Source organism: Pararge aegeria, chromosome 4 (genome assembly GCF_905163445.1).
Source record: "Pararge aegeria chromosome 4, ilParAegt1.1, whole genome shotgun sequence".
Lineage (NCBI taxonomy): Eukaryota > Metazoa > Arthropoda > Insecta > Lepidoptera > Nymphalidae > Pararge > Pararge aegeria.
The window spans coordinates 7,345,061-7,359,276 of record NC_053183.1 but is presented as its reverse complement, the minus strand read 5'-3'; the positions used below and the strand labels follow the sequence as shown (position 1 = coordinate 7,359,276).

The 14,216-nt window shown below is 35.2% G+C and overlaps 1 protein-coding gene across 1 annotated transcript in view; it reads right to left on the bottom strand.

The window, feature by feature from the left end:
* Nucleotides 1-5,279: 5,279 nt before the first annotated feature.
* LOC120637704 (beta-1,4-glucuronyltransferase 1) overlaps nt 5,280-14,216 on the bottom strand; it is a 95,108-nt gene continuing 86,171 nt past the window's right edge. The window contains exons 4-7 of the mRNA XM_039909659.1: nt 12,345-12,653; nt 11,073-11,205; nt 8,856-8,989; nt 5,280-7,688 (exon numbers count right to left, since the gene is read on the bottom strand). Coding sequence (XP_039765593.1) covers nt 7,491-7,688; nt 8,856-8,989; nt 11,073-11,205; nt 12,345-12,653 — 774 coding nt within the window. The 3' untranslated portion in view covers nt 5,280-7,490. The remainder of the gene's footprint in view (nt 7,689-8,855; nt 8,990-11,072; nt 11,206-12,344; nt 12,654-14,216) is intronic.

The following is a 14,216-nucleotide window of genomic DNA, read 5'->3' as shown; positions in this document are numbered from 1 at the left end:
GAGAGTACGTAAGGCCGTAGGTCCCGGTTTCGGGTGGGGTAATAAAATATTCTGCTCAGCCTCTCATAAAGTTACTTAACATTAAAGTCAAGTTTTTATTTTTTATGAAGTGTAACTTACCACTAGTCTTTGTTCCTGTGTGCAGTACATCAATTGAAAGTATATATATATACTTTCAATTATTGTAAATGCGGTGAAATCAGTTCTGTAAATTTCAATGATATCTCTACTCTATGCAGATATTTAGTAGTGAGTTAATTTCAGTAATGATTCATCATTTAATTTATTGTCAATACACAGAAATATTCACTTAGCAGTGTTATATTAGCGAAAACGTGTGCGTATGGCGTAACAGCTGTAGGCTGTAGGATTATATTTGCATTGAACATCTTTTGTTTTCATAAGATCTTTAGTACCATATTCTGTTGCGTTGGTTTCGCTAATTTTACACACTTTTGTATGTGCAATCATAATTGACAGTAGAGGTACTTGCTTTATAGAAATATCCTATAACTATTATCGTGATCATCGGTGCTGGATTTTTGTACGCTTAGATTCTTCAAAGTTTCTTCGGGAGATTTGACTTTACAAACCACAAATGCAGAGATTTCCAGAGATCCTTTGTAAAGGTTCCTTTGTTAACGTGCACTAGATATTATCTCAATAATTGGATCAATCTTTGGGAAGGCACTGGCCCCTAAGATACTAGGAAATATCCTAGTTTAGGGGTCAGGATTCCAAAGATTTATTGTACTGAGTTTTCTACAAAATATTTACTATTTCTAGTTCTATTACAAACTTAATGTTCAAATAATAGAAATTAAGTAGTATTTTTCTTTGACACACAAACAATGTCAATTGATGGTATATAGCTTGACCAGGGACCATATGATTTTTTTTATTTTACTTTAAGTTAGCCCTTGACTGCAATATCAAACCAGTATATTAAACCCATGCCCCTATTCTGAATCTAGGCGGCATCGTACAAGAACGCTTAATCGCTTGGTGGCACCTTTTTTTTGGTAGGTTGGAAACTAGTACTGGCCAAAGCCTCGCACCAGACCAGACAAGAGAAAATTATAAAATTATAAATTCCTAAATTGTCCCTGGTAGGGAATGAATCCAAACTTCCTCCCATAAGACCAGAGTAATCATCGAGATTCCTCCTTTTGCAAGAAAGTGATGTCCGCAAAGGAAATGGCAGAGCGAGAAAGTGACAGGACATCAACACTCACCTCTTACGGAAACATACCGGGCGCAGGAGGGCAAACAATGACCTCCGGTCTGCATGATTTGCAGGCTTGTAAAGGGAAGTTTGTCAGCCCTGAGAAGGCCCGTAGGCCGTGCCTCCAAGGATTCGATGGACGATGATACCCGCCGTTGTCGGGGGGTTAAAACCTTGGCGAGAGTGCAGTAAATACGCAACTAAATCTTGTAATCTCACTTATAGATCCATTGAGGGATACGTAGAGTGTTTAGTGGGTGCAAGTCCTACATAACAAAGTGGTATTTTCATCAGGAATTTTCTCTGTTTAAAAAAAAGGGAGATAAACTAAATCTGCACTTAAAAATGATATCCAATATATCAACGCGTCAGTTACAGTAATGCACCTGAATATAGTAAACCTGGTTATGGCAAAGCAATAAATCTTGTTTAAATGGGAAAAACCGTATCCAAAGGATGAATGCGACTCACGTAATGCGCGGATGAACTTCCTTATCTCACACCGCGCCGCTACCTTATCTGTATTCAACGCGTGCCACGTCTGGAATGTTAGCGTAATTTGGGATTTCGCATCTGTTGATTTGTTCGTTATAAATTTCGCTGGGCCCTGCTGGTTTTGCATTTAGTTGGAATTATCAATAACTGTTTTCCGTACCAAATTGCAATGGCGGTAAAGGTTTTTGAATTTATATAGTGCAAAGGCTCGAAGCTTTTGTACGTTCCTATGCAGATGCACATAAGAACTAAGTACTTTAAAAGCAATTTGAATGCAATTGAATGAAACCAACTATGTAAATAGCTTTTAGGCTAAGAGCTAGATCGTGTTCTTCATTAATATCTTGAGATTTGCTAATCTTGTTATATGTTAACTCCCACAACATTTTTAATAGTTTTAACCATGTTTTCCGTTCCGTTCCCGAAACCATTTATCATTATTAAAAACCCATTAGCGGCCCACTGTAACAGGACACGTGAATCCCAGAATGAAAATTATGGCGTTATGTCGCAGTTCGCACGCCTTTAAGAACATTGTGGAGAACTATCAGTCAAACGGGTTTGCTCACCGTTAAAACAAGTGATATTTAATTTTTTCAAATGCACATAACTAAGAAATGTAAGAGTTGCAATAAACAAGAGCCTCAGTTCTAACTTGGTTACGGTTATTATATATTTGATAATAAATATATAATTGTGTAGATGGGTCATAGTTACCAAATAAAGAATTATTAATAATATTATTACTACCCGGAACCATTACCGTACCTTCTTAGGTTTCTTTCCATGCCTACGGGAGCCTCTGCAGACCAAAATGTGTTGGAAAATTTAGTTTTATTTAGTTATATATTTATTTAGTTATGATTATTAATAATAACGGCCAGAAGCCAATTAGACTAATTGAAAAAAAAAAAAAGAACAACACAGCTACACGGAAAAAAAACTTTGCAATAACCAATATACCAATATTAAAAAGAAAAACAAAAACAAATTAAAAGAATTATTGATCTACATTTACACCGACTTCTCACAAAACTCCAGACACTCGCGCATGATCTTTGATCGCAGACAGTGTGATTGTCAGAGCTAATTCTCGCGGCGCGGCAGGTACCACAAACAGTTTGCGCCTCCTGAGGCGTTTGCACTCATCAGGAGCTGCCCAAGATGGTACATAAATCCCACCACGAATAAATTTAAGCATCGTTGTGATCTAATCGATTTTCCTCCTAAATACGCGTATAAAGGTAGGTACCCAAAATAGGCCTTTTGAACCTTTCATAATATTAAAGTGTAAATACTTTCGTGCGGGTTCCAAACGCACGCAGTTGCTTCCAGTTTATTGCGAACCAGTGCATTAAATAAAAACTTAACTAGACTATTGTCACGAACATTTTAGCATTTCTTAACACAAACTGAAGTAGCCTAAAAGACTTTTCCACAGTCATTCTCATATGGTCATGACAGGTGAGTTACATAGAGATTCGGAAATTCTTTGATGCCTCGGGGTCAATCTGTTTACATTGGATTATGTAGAATAGTTACGTATGAGCTTTTTTGTATCGATTTGGATCTGTTTGATCCCGTTATGTGTATTTACCTAAGACACGTATATAATTGCGTCGGCAGGATTTGTGTGTAAAGGAAAAGTAGTGATGTATTAATAGTAATCTACCTATATGTTTTCAAATAAATTTGATTTAGAATAATGTAGGTATATATCTTATATACTAGCGGACGCGGTAGACATCGTCCTGCCCGTGTCTGATTTGGTTTTCAAACCTTCCAAGAATTCATTGAAATACACACATAAAAAACATTTTCATCTAAATCATGCTACGGTAAAAGAACTACAGCGCCACCACTATCGATGCCACGCCACAGGTCTGCAGCATTTCGTGGCAGTTTTAAATATCTTGCCACCAAATGCTGGAACGACATCCCACCGCCTTTTAGAAATGCCAAATCAAAGTTTTGCTTTAAAAAATTATATCGCTATTATCTACTGAACATTCAAAAATCTAATGTGGCACTATCTTACAATAATAACTACTAAAAACTAAAAATTATTATCTGACTAACATACTTTTCCATTACTACTTAAACAAAAATGAATTTTCATCTTCTTTCCATAATGAAGTTTACTTTCTTTTATAAAGTTTATATATACATATATATATTTTTTTTTTATTGTTTTTTTATGTGATTTCATAATTGGACTTCCCTCAACTAAATAGGTACTGACAGAATACCAGCGTTGTGGGTACATTAGTATCCGGAGCATTAAGCTGAGTCAGAACCTTTTTATTGGCACGACACATCATAGACTTAAGCTATTAATAATTATTTACAAAAATTTTAAGTTACTCCGTATGTAAGTCTGTTTGTGTTGTTCTGGTAAATAAACAAATTCTATTCTATTCTATTCTATTCTAAATCTGTTCAGCCGTTTGGGAGTCAGGTGACCGTCACAGGTTATGTTTATGCTTATTTCTTTCTAATTATGTTTGTTTATTTATTTATTTTCAATTATGTTTATTTATTTCTTGACAATTATTCATTGTAAAGTCAACATCTCCTGAGGATGCTCCGGTTTCGGAGCGAAACGTGTGTAGAGGGCATATTGCCGAAGATGTGTTTGGTGTGGAGTACAAGGATTGAATAAATTATATATTAAATTACACCATACAGATTCTCCTGCTTTACGTGGCAAATTAAGCTTAATTTTCATAATATTTATGCATATGGATTATAGCTTTAAGGTAAAAAATAATAAAGACAATTTTAAATTCTTTATTTCCAATTACATGTTAGCTGTAGATTTTTATGAAAATTTTCACATACAAGGTAAAATTCTTAAGTTAGCAGACTACTTAAAAAACTAGCACATGTCGATAAATACACTTCCATAAATGATCACATTCGGAGACTGCGTTTACAGGTTTTATTTATATATTTATTGCACTTAAACTACTAGGCACTTTTGCCTTTCAAGTGAAAACCCACCACATGCGTATACCAGAACCGAAACCCCAATTATATAATATAACTTAATTAGAAAGAACAAAGTACATGTAAAGACTTAGCAACTACAATTTAAGATACAAAATACAAAAGACATAAATACTATAAATCAAGATTCGTAAGTCAATAAGATTTCGTATAAGTAGATAATTTTGAAACAAACATTAAAAAAAATGTTTTAAAAGTATGTAATAGTAAGATGTAAATACATTAGGTTAAAGAAATTTAGATTCAGTATACAGAAATAATTAATGTAATAAAAATTAAATCTAAACTAGAAAAAAAAGCTTATTTAAATAATCGTGTTACTGAAAATATAAATAAAAATTAACATACTACGACTATATACACATCGTCATCTAGTCCCAAAGTAAGCGTAGCTTGTGTTATGGGTGCTAAGATAACTGATGAATATTTTTTATGAATAATATACATAAATACTTTTAATATATAGATAAACACCCAGACACTGAAAAAAAATTCATGTTCATCACACAAATATTGTCCAGTTGTGGGAATCGAACCCACGGCCTTGGACTCAGAAAGCAGTCCACTGCGCTAATCGGCCGTCAAAATGTTGAATATATATATTGAAATTATATAAGAAATTGATACCTAAACTAAAACTAAACCTTAAACTAATCCGAACGTGGTGAGTTTTATCACTAAGCATTATTATAATCATCACCAGTAACCGTAAGGCCCGTCGACTTAATACTAAAAACTAGCATTTCAGGCTGTATATAAACTTTGAACATCCATATCAAAGTTGGCTACACGCTACATTATATGTATAGGGTTACATGTTACAAATTTTGCTGCATACAAATGTTGAGTTTAGTTGCATCCCGACTGATTATCGTTGCAAGAGCTACTTAGAGCTTCCAAATAAGTATTTTGATAATAGTAAAAGTTCTGATATAGTATAAGTATAAGACTTTTTTAATGTACCATTAAAAAAGTCTTATACTTTTTTAATATACCATTAAAAAAGTCTTATGCTCGTGTTGCAGTCGGGATTGACTGTGTTATAGTATGTTAGCATGGCTAATGGCTTTATTTATATTTTACTTTTGAGAACCATATAATTGTATTCTAAAAATAGTTTAGGTTCACAGTTAGGTACTTCCCTAATAACTAGTTCACACTGTTTTAAATGTAAATTAAATTAAAATGCATATCAGGAATCCTTTATATTTAAAAATTATCTAAAATAATTATACAATTATACTATAACATTAATAATTATGTCAACTTCATGCTTCATCTATATGTCGGTAGAACCAAGTTTAGGAAAAAACTAACGGCCAGTGAAGCGGCAAGCAAGATAATGCTGCATTCCTCCAATTATATTCTGGCATGTAATAGCATTTTTTGGCCCAATATGTAGAGGAAGCATAAGATAGAAGCTTACGATTTAAAAAATAAAATATGTTAGACTGACTTTTTCAATATTGAGTCAAATTAAGATGCTTTACAAAAATACTTACTTAAAAAACAAATTCAAATTATTTTTCTTGCAAGAAGTATATTAATTGGATATAATTGTATCATTTATATATAAATGAAAGCAAGAAATATCATACTATTATTTACATTCAAGAAACTTAGAAAAACAAAATCCAATCGATTTTGTTGTACTGTTAAAGTTAGGCCCCGTGAAGGAAGAGCGGTTTAGGAATAGAAAATTCGGTTTTACCATCTTTTCATTAGATTTAGTTGGTATTAACAATATTGAGTTAAAAAATACAATTATCAATATTATCAACTTACAGGCACTGCGTTTTTAGCTTTAAAAGTCTAACCGCCGGTTTCCAAAAGCATGATTAAAATTCCGTTACTGTTAGGTTTCATTGCACCAAAATCGTAACTAACTTAATTTAAACTGTTAATTTTGGTAAAATCATCTCATATAATGATACAACAAAGTTCAGAATGTTTTTTTCTAAACTTCCAATTTAACATTTTGAGAAACCGGCAGATATTGACACGGATTCGAGTGATCACTGAATATTATTGTCTACAATAATAATTTTAAATACGAGTAAAATAGTTTATAATATGATATGTATCGTTCCGAGTCGTCGATTTATCATCGAAGAGCCTCCTCAAACCTTATGTTACATCAACATTTTGTAGAGTTAGATAACTCAAATCATACTCTAAATAAGTATTATTGGGCACTCGTTTATTTGCCCACGTGCTTGATTTATAACAATAACGCCTTTTTAAAGACCTCATATCCTCCTCAATAAGTTACAAAATACTTTTTCACTTAAGAAAAGTTAAATTGTATTTAAGATTTGTGGGCCCTACGATGACATCATGTAAAGTTCTATAAAAATCAGGCGGATGTACACACCCTGTTACAAAGATGTTGGCAACACTGTTTTTATCACTTCATCAGTCAATAATCTGATTGGTCTATTCCATTCCATTCCGCTGGTATCATCGTTCTTTTAGAGTATTTTAGCCAGGCAACATTGTTTATGGCTCAGTGCTGCCAACAGCCTCCATTTACAAATATTTAAGCCAGTCTTAAACTAACTGTGCGCTAATTGGACTCTGGTGCATTACAAGTGTCCCAAGCATGAATCAGATAAAAATGTATAGTCAATATTAACTGTACAAAAAGGTTACGATGCCACGTTTGATAAATATAACGCGCCGGGGTCAGTATAGGTGCAAGTAATAACTGCATCTGTTCTGTAACTCCTTAAGTTGGTCGAATGTGTACAATTTTTTTTAATCAAAGCGCGCAACCGTTCCTTGTACCGAAAAGAGTTTTAAGCTGGGGCATTATAATGTTCTTTATATATAATGACTGCCTACTGGCGAGAGTGTCCCTCTTGGCATTCTTGACGTAGTGTTTGATGCCAGGTTTGTGGATTAGGAACGCGTTGTTCAATATCATAAAGTCGTAGTCCTTGACGCACAGGATATATCCCTGAAAAATAAATAAAGTATTGATAAACCCTGTGCTTAAACACAACTTGGATACATACAATACTATTTAGATAACTATCATCAGTTTTTATATGATGCGAAAAACTATGGTCAAACATAGCAACATTGCTCAGGGAATGCAAGGAACACGTTATATGAAATTCCGCTCTGGAAACCTACGCGTAGGTGTTAAACCTCATGTGCCTGTAATTAAACCAGCAACCACGCCCTTCAGTCTGGAACGCAGCAATGCTACTTGGCGGAACAAATAATATATACGGATGCTGCACTATTTTTACTATACCTATTATTGAAGTGTAATTAGGATTAAGGATGATTAACGCTTGATCCAGGTATAGAGAGCCGTACAAGACACGGATTCTTAACATTACGCATATTTTAGATGAAGCTGTTTATGCTACACCGTGAGACGTCTGTGCTTCGAACGAGGCTCTGAGGTACTCGGCGCTTACAAAAAATGTTCTTGAAGCTTTGGATCCGTGTCGACAAACCCTTGCCGCCAAGTATTCCGATACGATGCCGCGAAAAAGAAGAAGAGTCTAAGATGGTATCCTGTTAGGGATATGGAATTTATATTAAAGATTACGGATATTGCTTTAATATAAATTCCATATCCCTAACAGGATACCATCTTAGACTGCACAAGCAATTACCACTAAATGATTTATAGAAAAACTAGCTCTTGCCCGCGACTTTGTCTGCGTTTGATTTTGTGGCATTAAATTTAGTTGTAGATTAAAAAAAATTTAAGTATTCAGTATCGCTAAGCCTAAAATGAGGGGTTTGCTGCTGTCCGCTGAGGAGTTCTGTCCTCTATCTCCAACCACAGTTTGGGCAAAATTAAACACAATTTATAACCTCTATAGTACAAAAATAATTATTTAAATCTGTTACAATTTGTCGGAGTTATGGTTTAAATTCGTCAGATACTAATCCTTTCTCCCAAAGGAATTGAGCCTAATGTCGGGATAAAAAGTAACTACTCTAACACTTCCAAGAATATGTGTACAAAGTTTTATGAGGATCGGTTTAGTAGTTTTTGCGTGAAAGCGTAACAAACAAACTTACAGTGACATTTATAAACTTACATTCACAGGTATACACTATACCTAACTTATTCACAGCAACGGTTAGCTTAGATAGTTACCTGAGTCATCTTATCCTTTTTGCCCTCCCAACTGAGCCGCTCGTCATAGTAGGGATCTTGATGGGTTCCAATGAAGATAGGCTCCCAATGCACGAACTTCCCACGTCGCTTGCCAACATGAAACACGTCCATTTCTAGAAATAAACAAAAATCGTTTGATATGATCTGTTTCTATGTTGCACCGTATACTTAGTATACTACATCGCTCAACCGTATAGACAGGAAGGTTAGAAATAACAAGAGAAAATGTCTTTTACTAGGGCCCACTACGGAGCACAGGGCACAGCTCTTTTCTCAGTTTTTTTTGTAATAATTGACGGGGAATTCGCAGGGTATACAAGAAACACGTCTAATAAGTGCCCTCTGTGCCCATCAAATAGGTATTAAGCTTTGATTACAAGTGCTAAGCGTGTAGAAGACCACGCTGGCCAAGTGAGGTTTGGTAGACATCACGGGCGTTTAAGAACATTATGAACAACTCCAGACAGGTTTGCTTCAGAGGGATATTTAATGATATTCAATCGAATCGAAAGTAAGAGGTGCGTGCCAGAGATCAACCTCGGTCCCCCTAAATGAAGGCCGAAGTCCACAAGTAGCCACAGTTCTAGCGCCGTTTCTGACCCAATTTAGAAATTATTAATTCTCATGTCACCTAACCAGGGGTTCCAGCCTAAGTTCCGGATTAACAAACCGACATACAGCTAATAACAAGCTCTCAAGTACCGGCTTAACATAGATTGACAGATATTTGAGAATTAGTCCTTAGGTCGACGTCCTTTTAATTATACGAGTGAACAAGGGAATTCCTTAATTAGTAACACCTAAGGAAGTTCCTAGGCATACATCAACGTTTCAACAATAGTTATCACCTAAAAGTTGGTGAAAAGTTTTACGATGCGCGCGCACTCCGTCATCAAAAACCGACACCATGAAATTAGCTATAGTCAAAGTTTAAGTTTTTCTAAAAAAGGTTTGAAAGTTGACTTTCAGTAATTCTAACAATACCTTTTTTTATTGTTAGTGTCGTTTTTTCTACAAATGTAGAATAAGGCGAAGAAATTTTTTTTTGAAAAGATTTGTATCTTGTTACGCCAAAGAAGTATAACTTCTAAAGCGTGTAGCGTGTTCTAAAGTACACGCACGTTTTTTTTTCTATAAGCATCACATAAATCACTAGGCATTCGATTCATGAGCCATTCCTAGATTTGGTGAATATGTGAGACTACTCACACAAGAAGTTGGTACAGTAAAACACCAATCCGTGAAAAAGAGACAGTCGGTTACTGGTTATGGATAGACAATATGGCCTAGTTCCTAATAACTTAACAAACATCAGTCATCATAACGCGCATTTCACATTTTGAAAGGTCATCAATCGATTGCATCACATATAATTTACGCAACATCGTGCAGAAGCGACAGAAAGTTTGCCATGTTTGCATTTTGGTTGAAGAATTCGGCCAGAATACAAGTGTGGCAGGGTCGTTGAACCATTATACTGAATTAGTATGTCCGATACAACAAAAACCGTGCTGTTTTGGCTTAAATGTCTCACGACCAATCACTACAAGATTAATTGTCAATGCACTGAATCAGACATGCGAAATTTGCCCTTGTTCTGATAACACCAAAGTTCGTTTTTAATATCGGGATGCAACGAATGGTTAATGGGAAAAGCTATTGTAGGAGTTGGGTACTAAAGGCACAGTAATAATAATATATCCACAATCCTGACTACCTCGTTCGTCTAGTCTAGTGGTTAGCATGACCACAAAATCCTGGGTTTGAATCCCGGGTCGGGCCAATATTGAGTATTTTCAGTACCAGCCCGTAGTTAGGAAATTAATGGGGCCAACCGAGTGCCTCGGAGAACTCGTTAAGCCCGGTTTTTATCACTTGTTTGTGATAATAGTCATTAAAGCCTAACAATCTCCATTTTCTCAGTGTGGTGTGTCAATGCTCTAAAACCGTCTCTTCTATGAGTCAGTCCTTCCTTCAGTTTGTCTGTCCTTCCTTCACTTCCTAACTAAGCAATCAAACACTTTGTTTTTTAGCTTAGAGTTAGTCGAAAGGGCGGAGAGTACCATAGGCTACTTTTCACTCCAGACAAACAAAGGTTACTCACGGGATTAGCATAAAACTATAATAACGCGGGTAGCAGCTAGTAACTTGAATTATTATTTATATTTTAATATATATGGTAGTATTCATACTCACGGTTAGTTTCTGAGGAGTTTATCCACTGCTGTCCCTGAGGGATATTGTGACAGTTGGGGCACACGAACTTGTGGAACGGTATAGCAGTTTTGTTTTTCAGCATAGCTTGTAGCTCCGCCTTCGTTGATGGCACCTGTAATATAAGGTTACAAAATTATTCTAATATAATAAATTCGAAAGTTTTCTGATTGTATTTTTGGTGCCTATTTTTGAGTGGTAGACACTGCAAGTTTCTTAATGAAGTTTAGCTCAAATGTAGCTTGCATTTATTTGATATAGAAAGAGCACCGTTCTAATGGGATTTTAAAAAATCCCTAAGTAGCAAACCTATGCAACAGTAAAATAGTAATTAACAATATAAACGAATTTTATTTAGAGATAGCTTCTGATGTATTAAAATTTTCATCCAAGAAATCGAACGTTTTCCGTAAGATTTCAAAAACGGAATCAAATGCAGATAATGTTGTGTGTAACAGCTAATGCTAAATAGTAAAATGCAATCTAGCAATTTTGTTTTCAAAGCCAGTAGAGATATTAATGGAGTAAAAATATAAGTATGCCAAGTTTAAACTTGCAAAATATAATAAATTGTTTAAGATTGATCAAATGTTGGGCTCTGATCAATGAGATGTAGTAGTGTGATTTTTAAATATTTATGCAACTGTAAAAAATTACATAGTCTTATGTAATATAAAAGTTATTACGATAATTAGTGTTAAAAGATGTAAAATGTTGCCGGTTATTATAATAATTTCATTATTACTCCTTATAGAATCAGCAGGGCTCAGTCTACTAAGCTACCCGTCACTACACGAGCCTCTCTAAGGTCAGAGGAGAGGTTCAAGCTGTCCTGATTCCCTCCTCATTAGCGCGGGAGCCCCAGCAATCCGTTGGGGTTGTTGGTAGACGTCCGAGAGGTATACAACGGGCTCCCAGGCGTCTAACAAAGCCAACAAGAGGGACATGCCATGGTGTTTTTGAGTTTGGTTATGGGTGGCTTTAGAGTGTCCCACATAACCTCCGTACTACCCAAGGGTCGGAGGTAGCAATAAAGCGTTTCCACTACGCCAAAAAAAAGGTCTTAGTCTCCTACGCTGGCCAAGTGCTGATTGGCTTGACACACCTTAAGGGTTAAAGGAAGGAAGGCATGCAGGTTTTCTCACGATGTTTTCCGTCAGCAAGTGATATTTAATTGCTTAAATCTAAATATTTAAGTGCGTGCAGGCTCTAAATAGAGGCACATTCACAAGGATTTCATTCATCATTACTTACTTGTACTTTGGCACCGACTTCAAATATGCTTATTGGGAAGACTCTAGGCTTAGAAGAGGTGCTCAATGGTTTACTATTTCTGGCAATCATGTTTAGGAACCTCGGTACTAAATTAGGACTAGGATATAGCTCTATATCGGATGGCAGTATGAAATGAGTGACCGCTGCTTCTCTAGCTACATTTCGAGCGACATTCACTGGGTACAGGAGACTCTTCGCTTTCATATACGTTGAGTTTGCGTTTACGTCGTAAGGTGGTTTGACGGTGCAGTTGTATGGTGTTTGGAGGAATGTATCCGGGTTTGGTATCTGAAAAGAAGAGTAGGCTTTTATAAATATCATCATCTTCGTTGTTAACTTTATAGTCTAGTCAACAATTTTAAAAACTTGTTAATTCTCAAATTTCCTCAAAATATGAGCGTCTATAAAAATGTATCGAAAGTACCTATATGTTAAAAGATACAAAATTGCATTTGTTATGAATAATTAAGATGAAAAAAGTAATTTAGTTTTTTATTAAAAACTCAAAAATTGTTAATATTTAAGTAATTTTGAAAAAATATTCTTAAAGAGGGGGAAATTTCCAGTAACAAAATCCCTACTCTCGGTTTTTCTTATTAAGAATTCTTATACGAAAACTAGCGGACCTCAGCACCATCGGTCGGCCTAATTTGTGATCTCATCCAGGGTGCCACCGAAACGTATACCAACAAATTCATTCAAATCGGTCCAGCCGTCTAGGTGGAGTTCAGTGACATACACACGCGCACAAGAAATATATATATAAAGATAAACCGTGAAAAAAAGGTGTCTTCAGAACCCTTTATAAAGTCACGTGAGAAAAAAACATTTTTTTCCATTTTATGTTGTTACAAAAATCGACATACAAGTTTAAATAATTGATCTAAAAATATATAAATATTTGGCTTTCAAATCGAACTGCATAGGCTGCATAGAGCTCTTTCCTCATTTTCACTCTTTATTTTCTGTTTTTTTATTTATTCCGTTACAAGTTAACCTTTGACTTTTTTTCGGAACTAATGGATCGCTGCCAAACGAGCTGACTAGACGGACCATCGAGGAATAATCGTACATTGACAACATTGTATTAAAAAATACCAACCCTTCACAAATTAAGAGCAAATGTGCTGATATGTTATATTGATGTTGGTTAGCAACTATTTGTGTCAAATAAAAATCAGCAGATTTACGTCACAAAACCAACGCAAATCGAGTGTCAATAAACGGAAGCGTGCTATAACACTCTTTCAGCGATAACCAAATATCGTACTTGACGAATTCAAATAAGTACCTACATAATAATTGTACTGAGTTGTTGTAATATATATTTTCTATTCTTTCTATTCTATTTTTATCAAACAGAATTTTAGAATATCAGTTTTCAATAGCGGTCCATGACTAATTGCATATATTGACGATCATAAATAACCTTATCCAATCGCACTACTGATTCTTTATGGCATTCAAATATTAACTGCGCATTAAATGCAATTTTGTGACGATAAGAGCAACGCAAGACTTTCTTGCAGGCTCCTTTTCAATAGAGCCTGACTTCCGAATCGGTGGCAGAGTCACTATAAACAGACAAACTCGACGTTTTAAAAGTGCTCTAGTCGACGTTTAGAGTATGTACGTAAAAATGCTGAGAGTACTTGATTTGGAATTTGAATTTGACACTCAGTCTGCGTTTACTCTTATTTCGATTTTGCTGAACCATAGAAAGTCTTTTACGAACACAAAGAATAGTAATTTTTCTAAAAGTATTGATATCAGGAAGAAATTGTGCCAAAAAAGTTTTTCATTATTGCAAATGCTGTAATATCCCAGTAATATTCCAGCATATCTATCCAA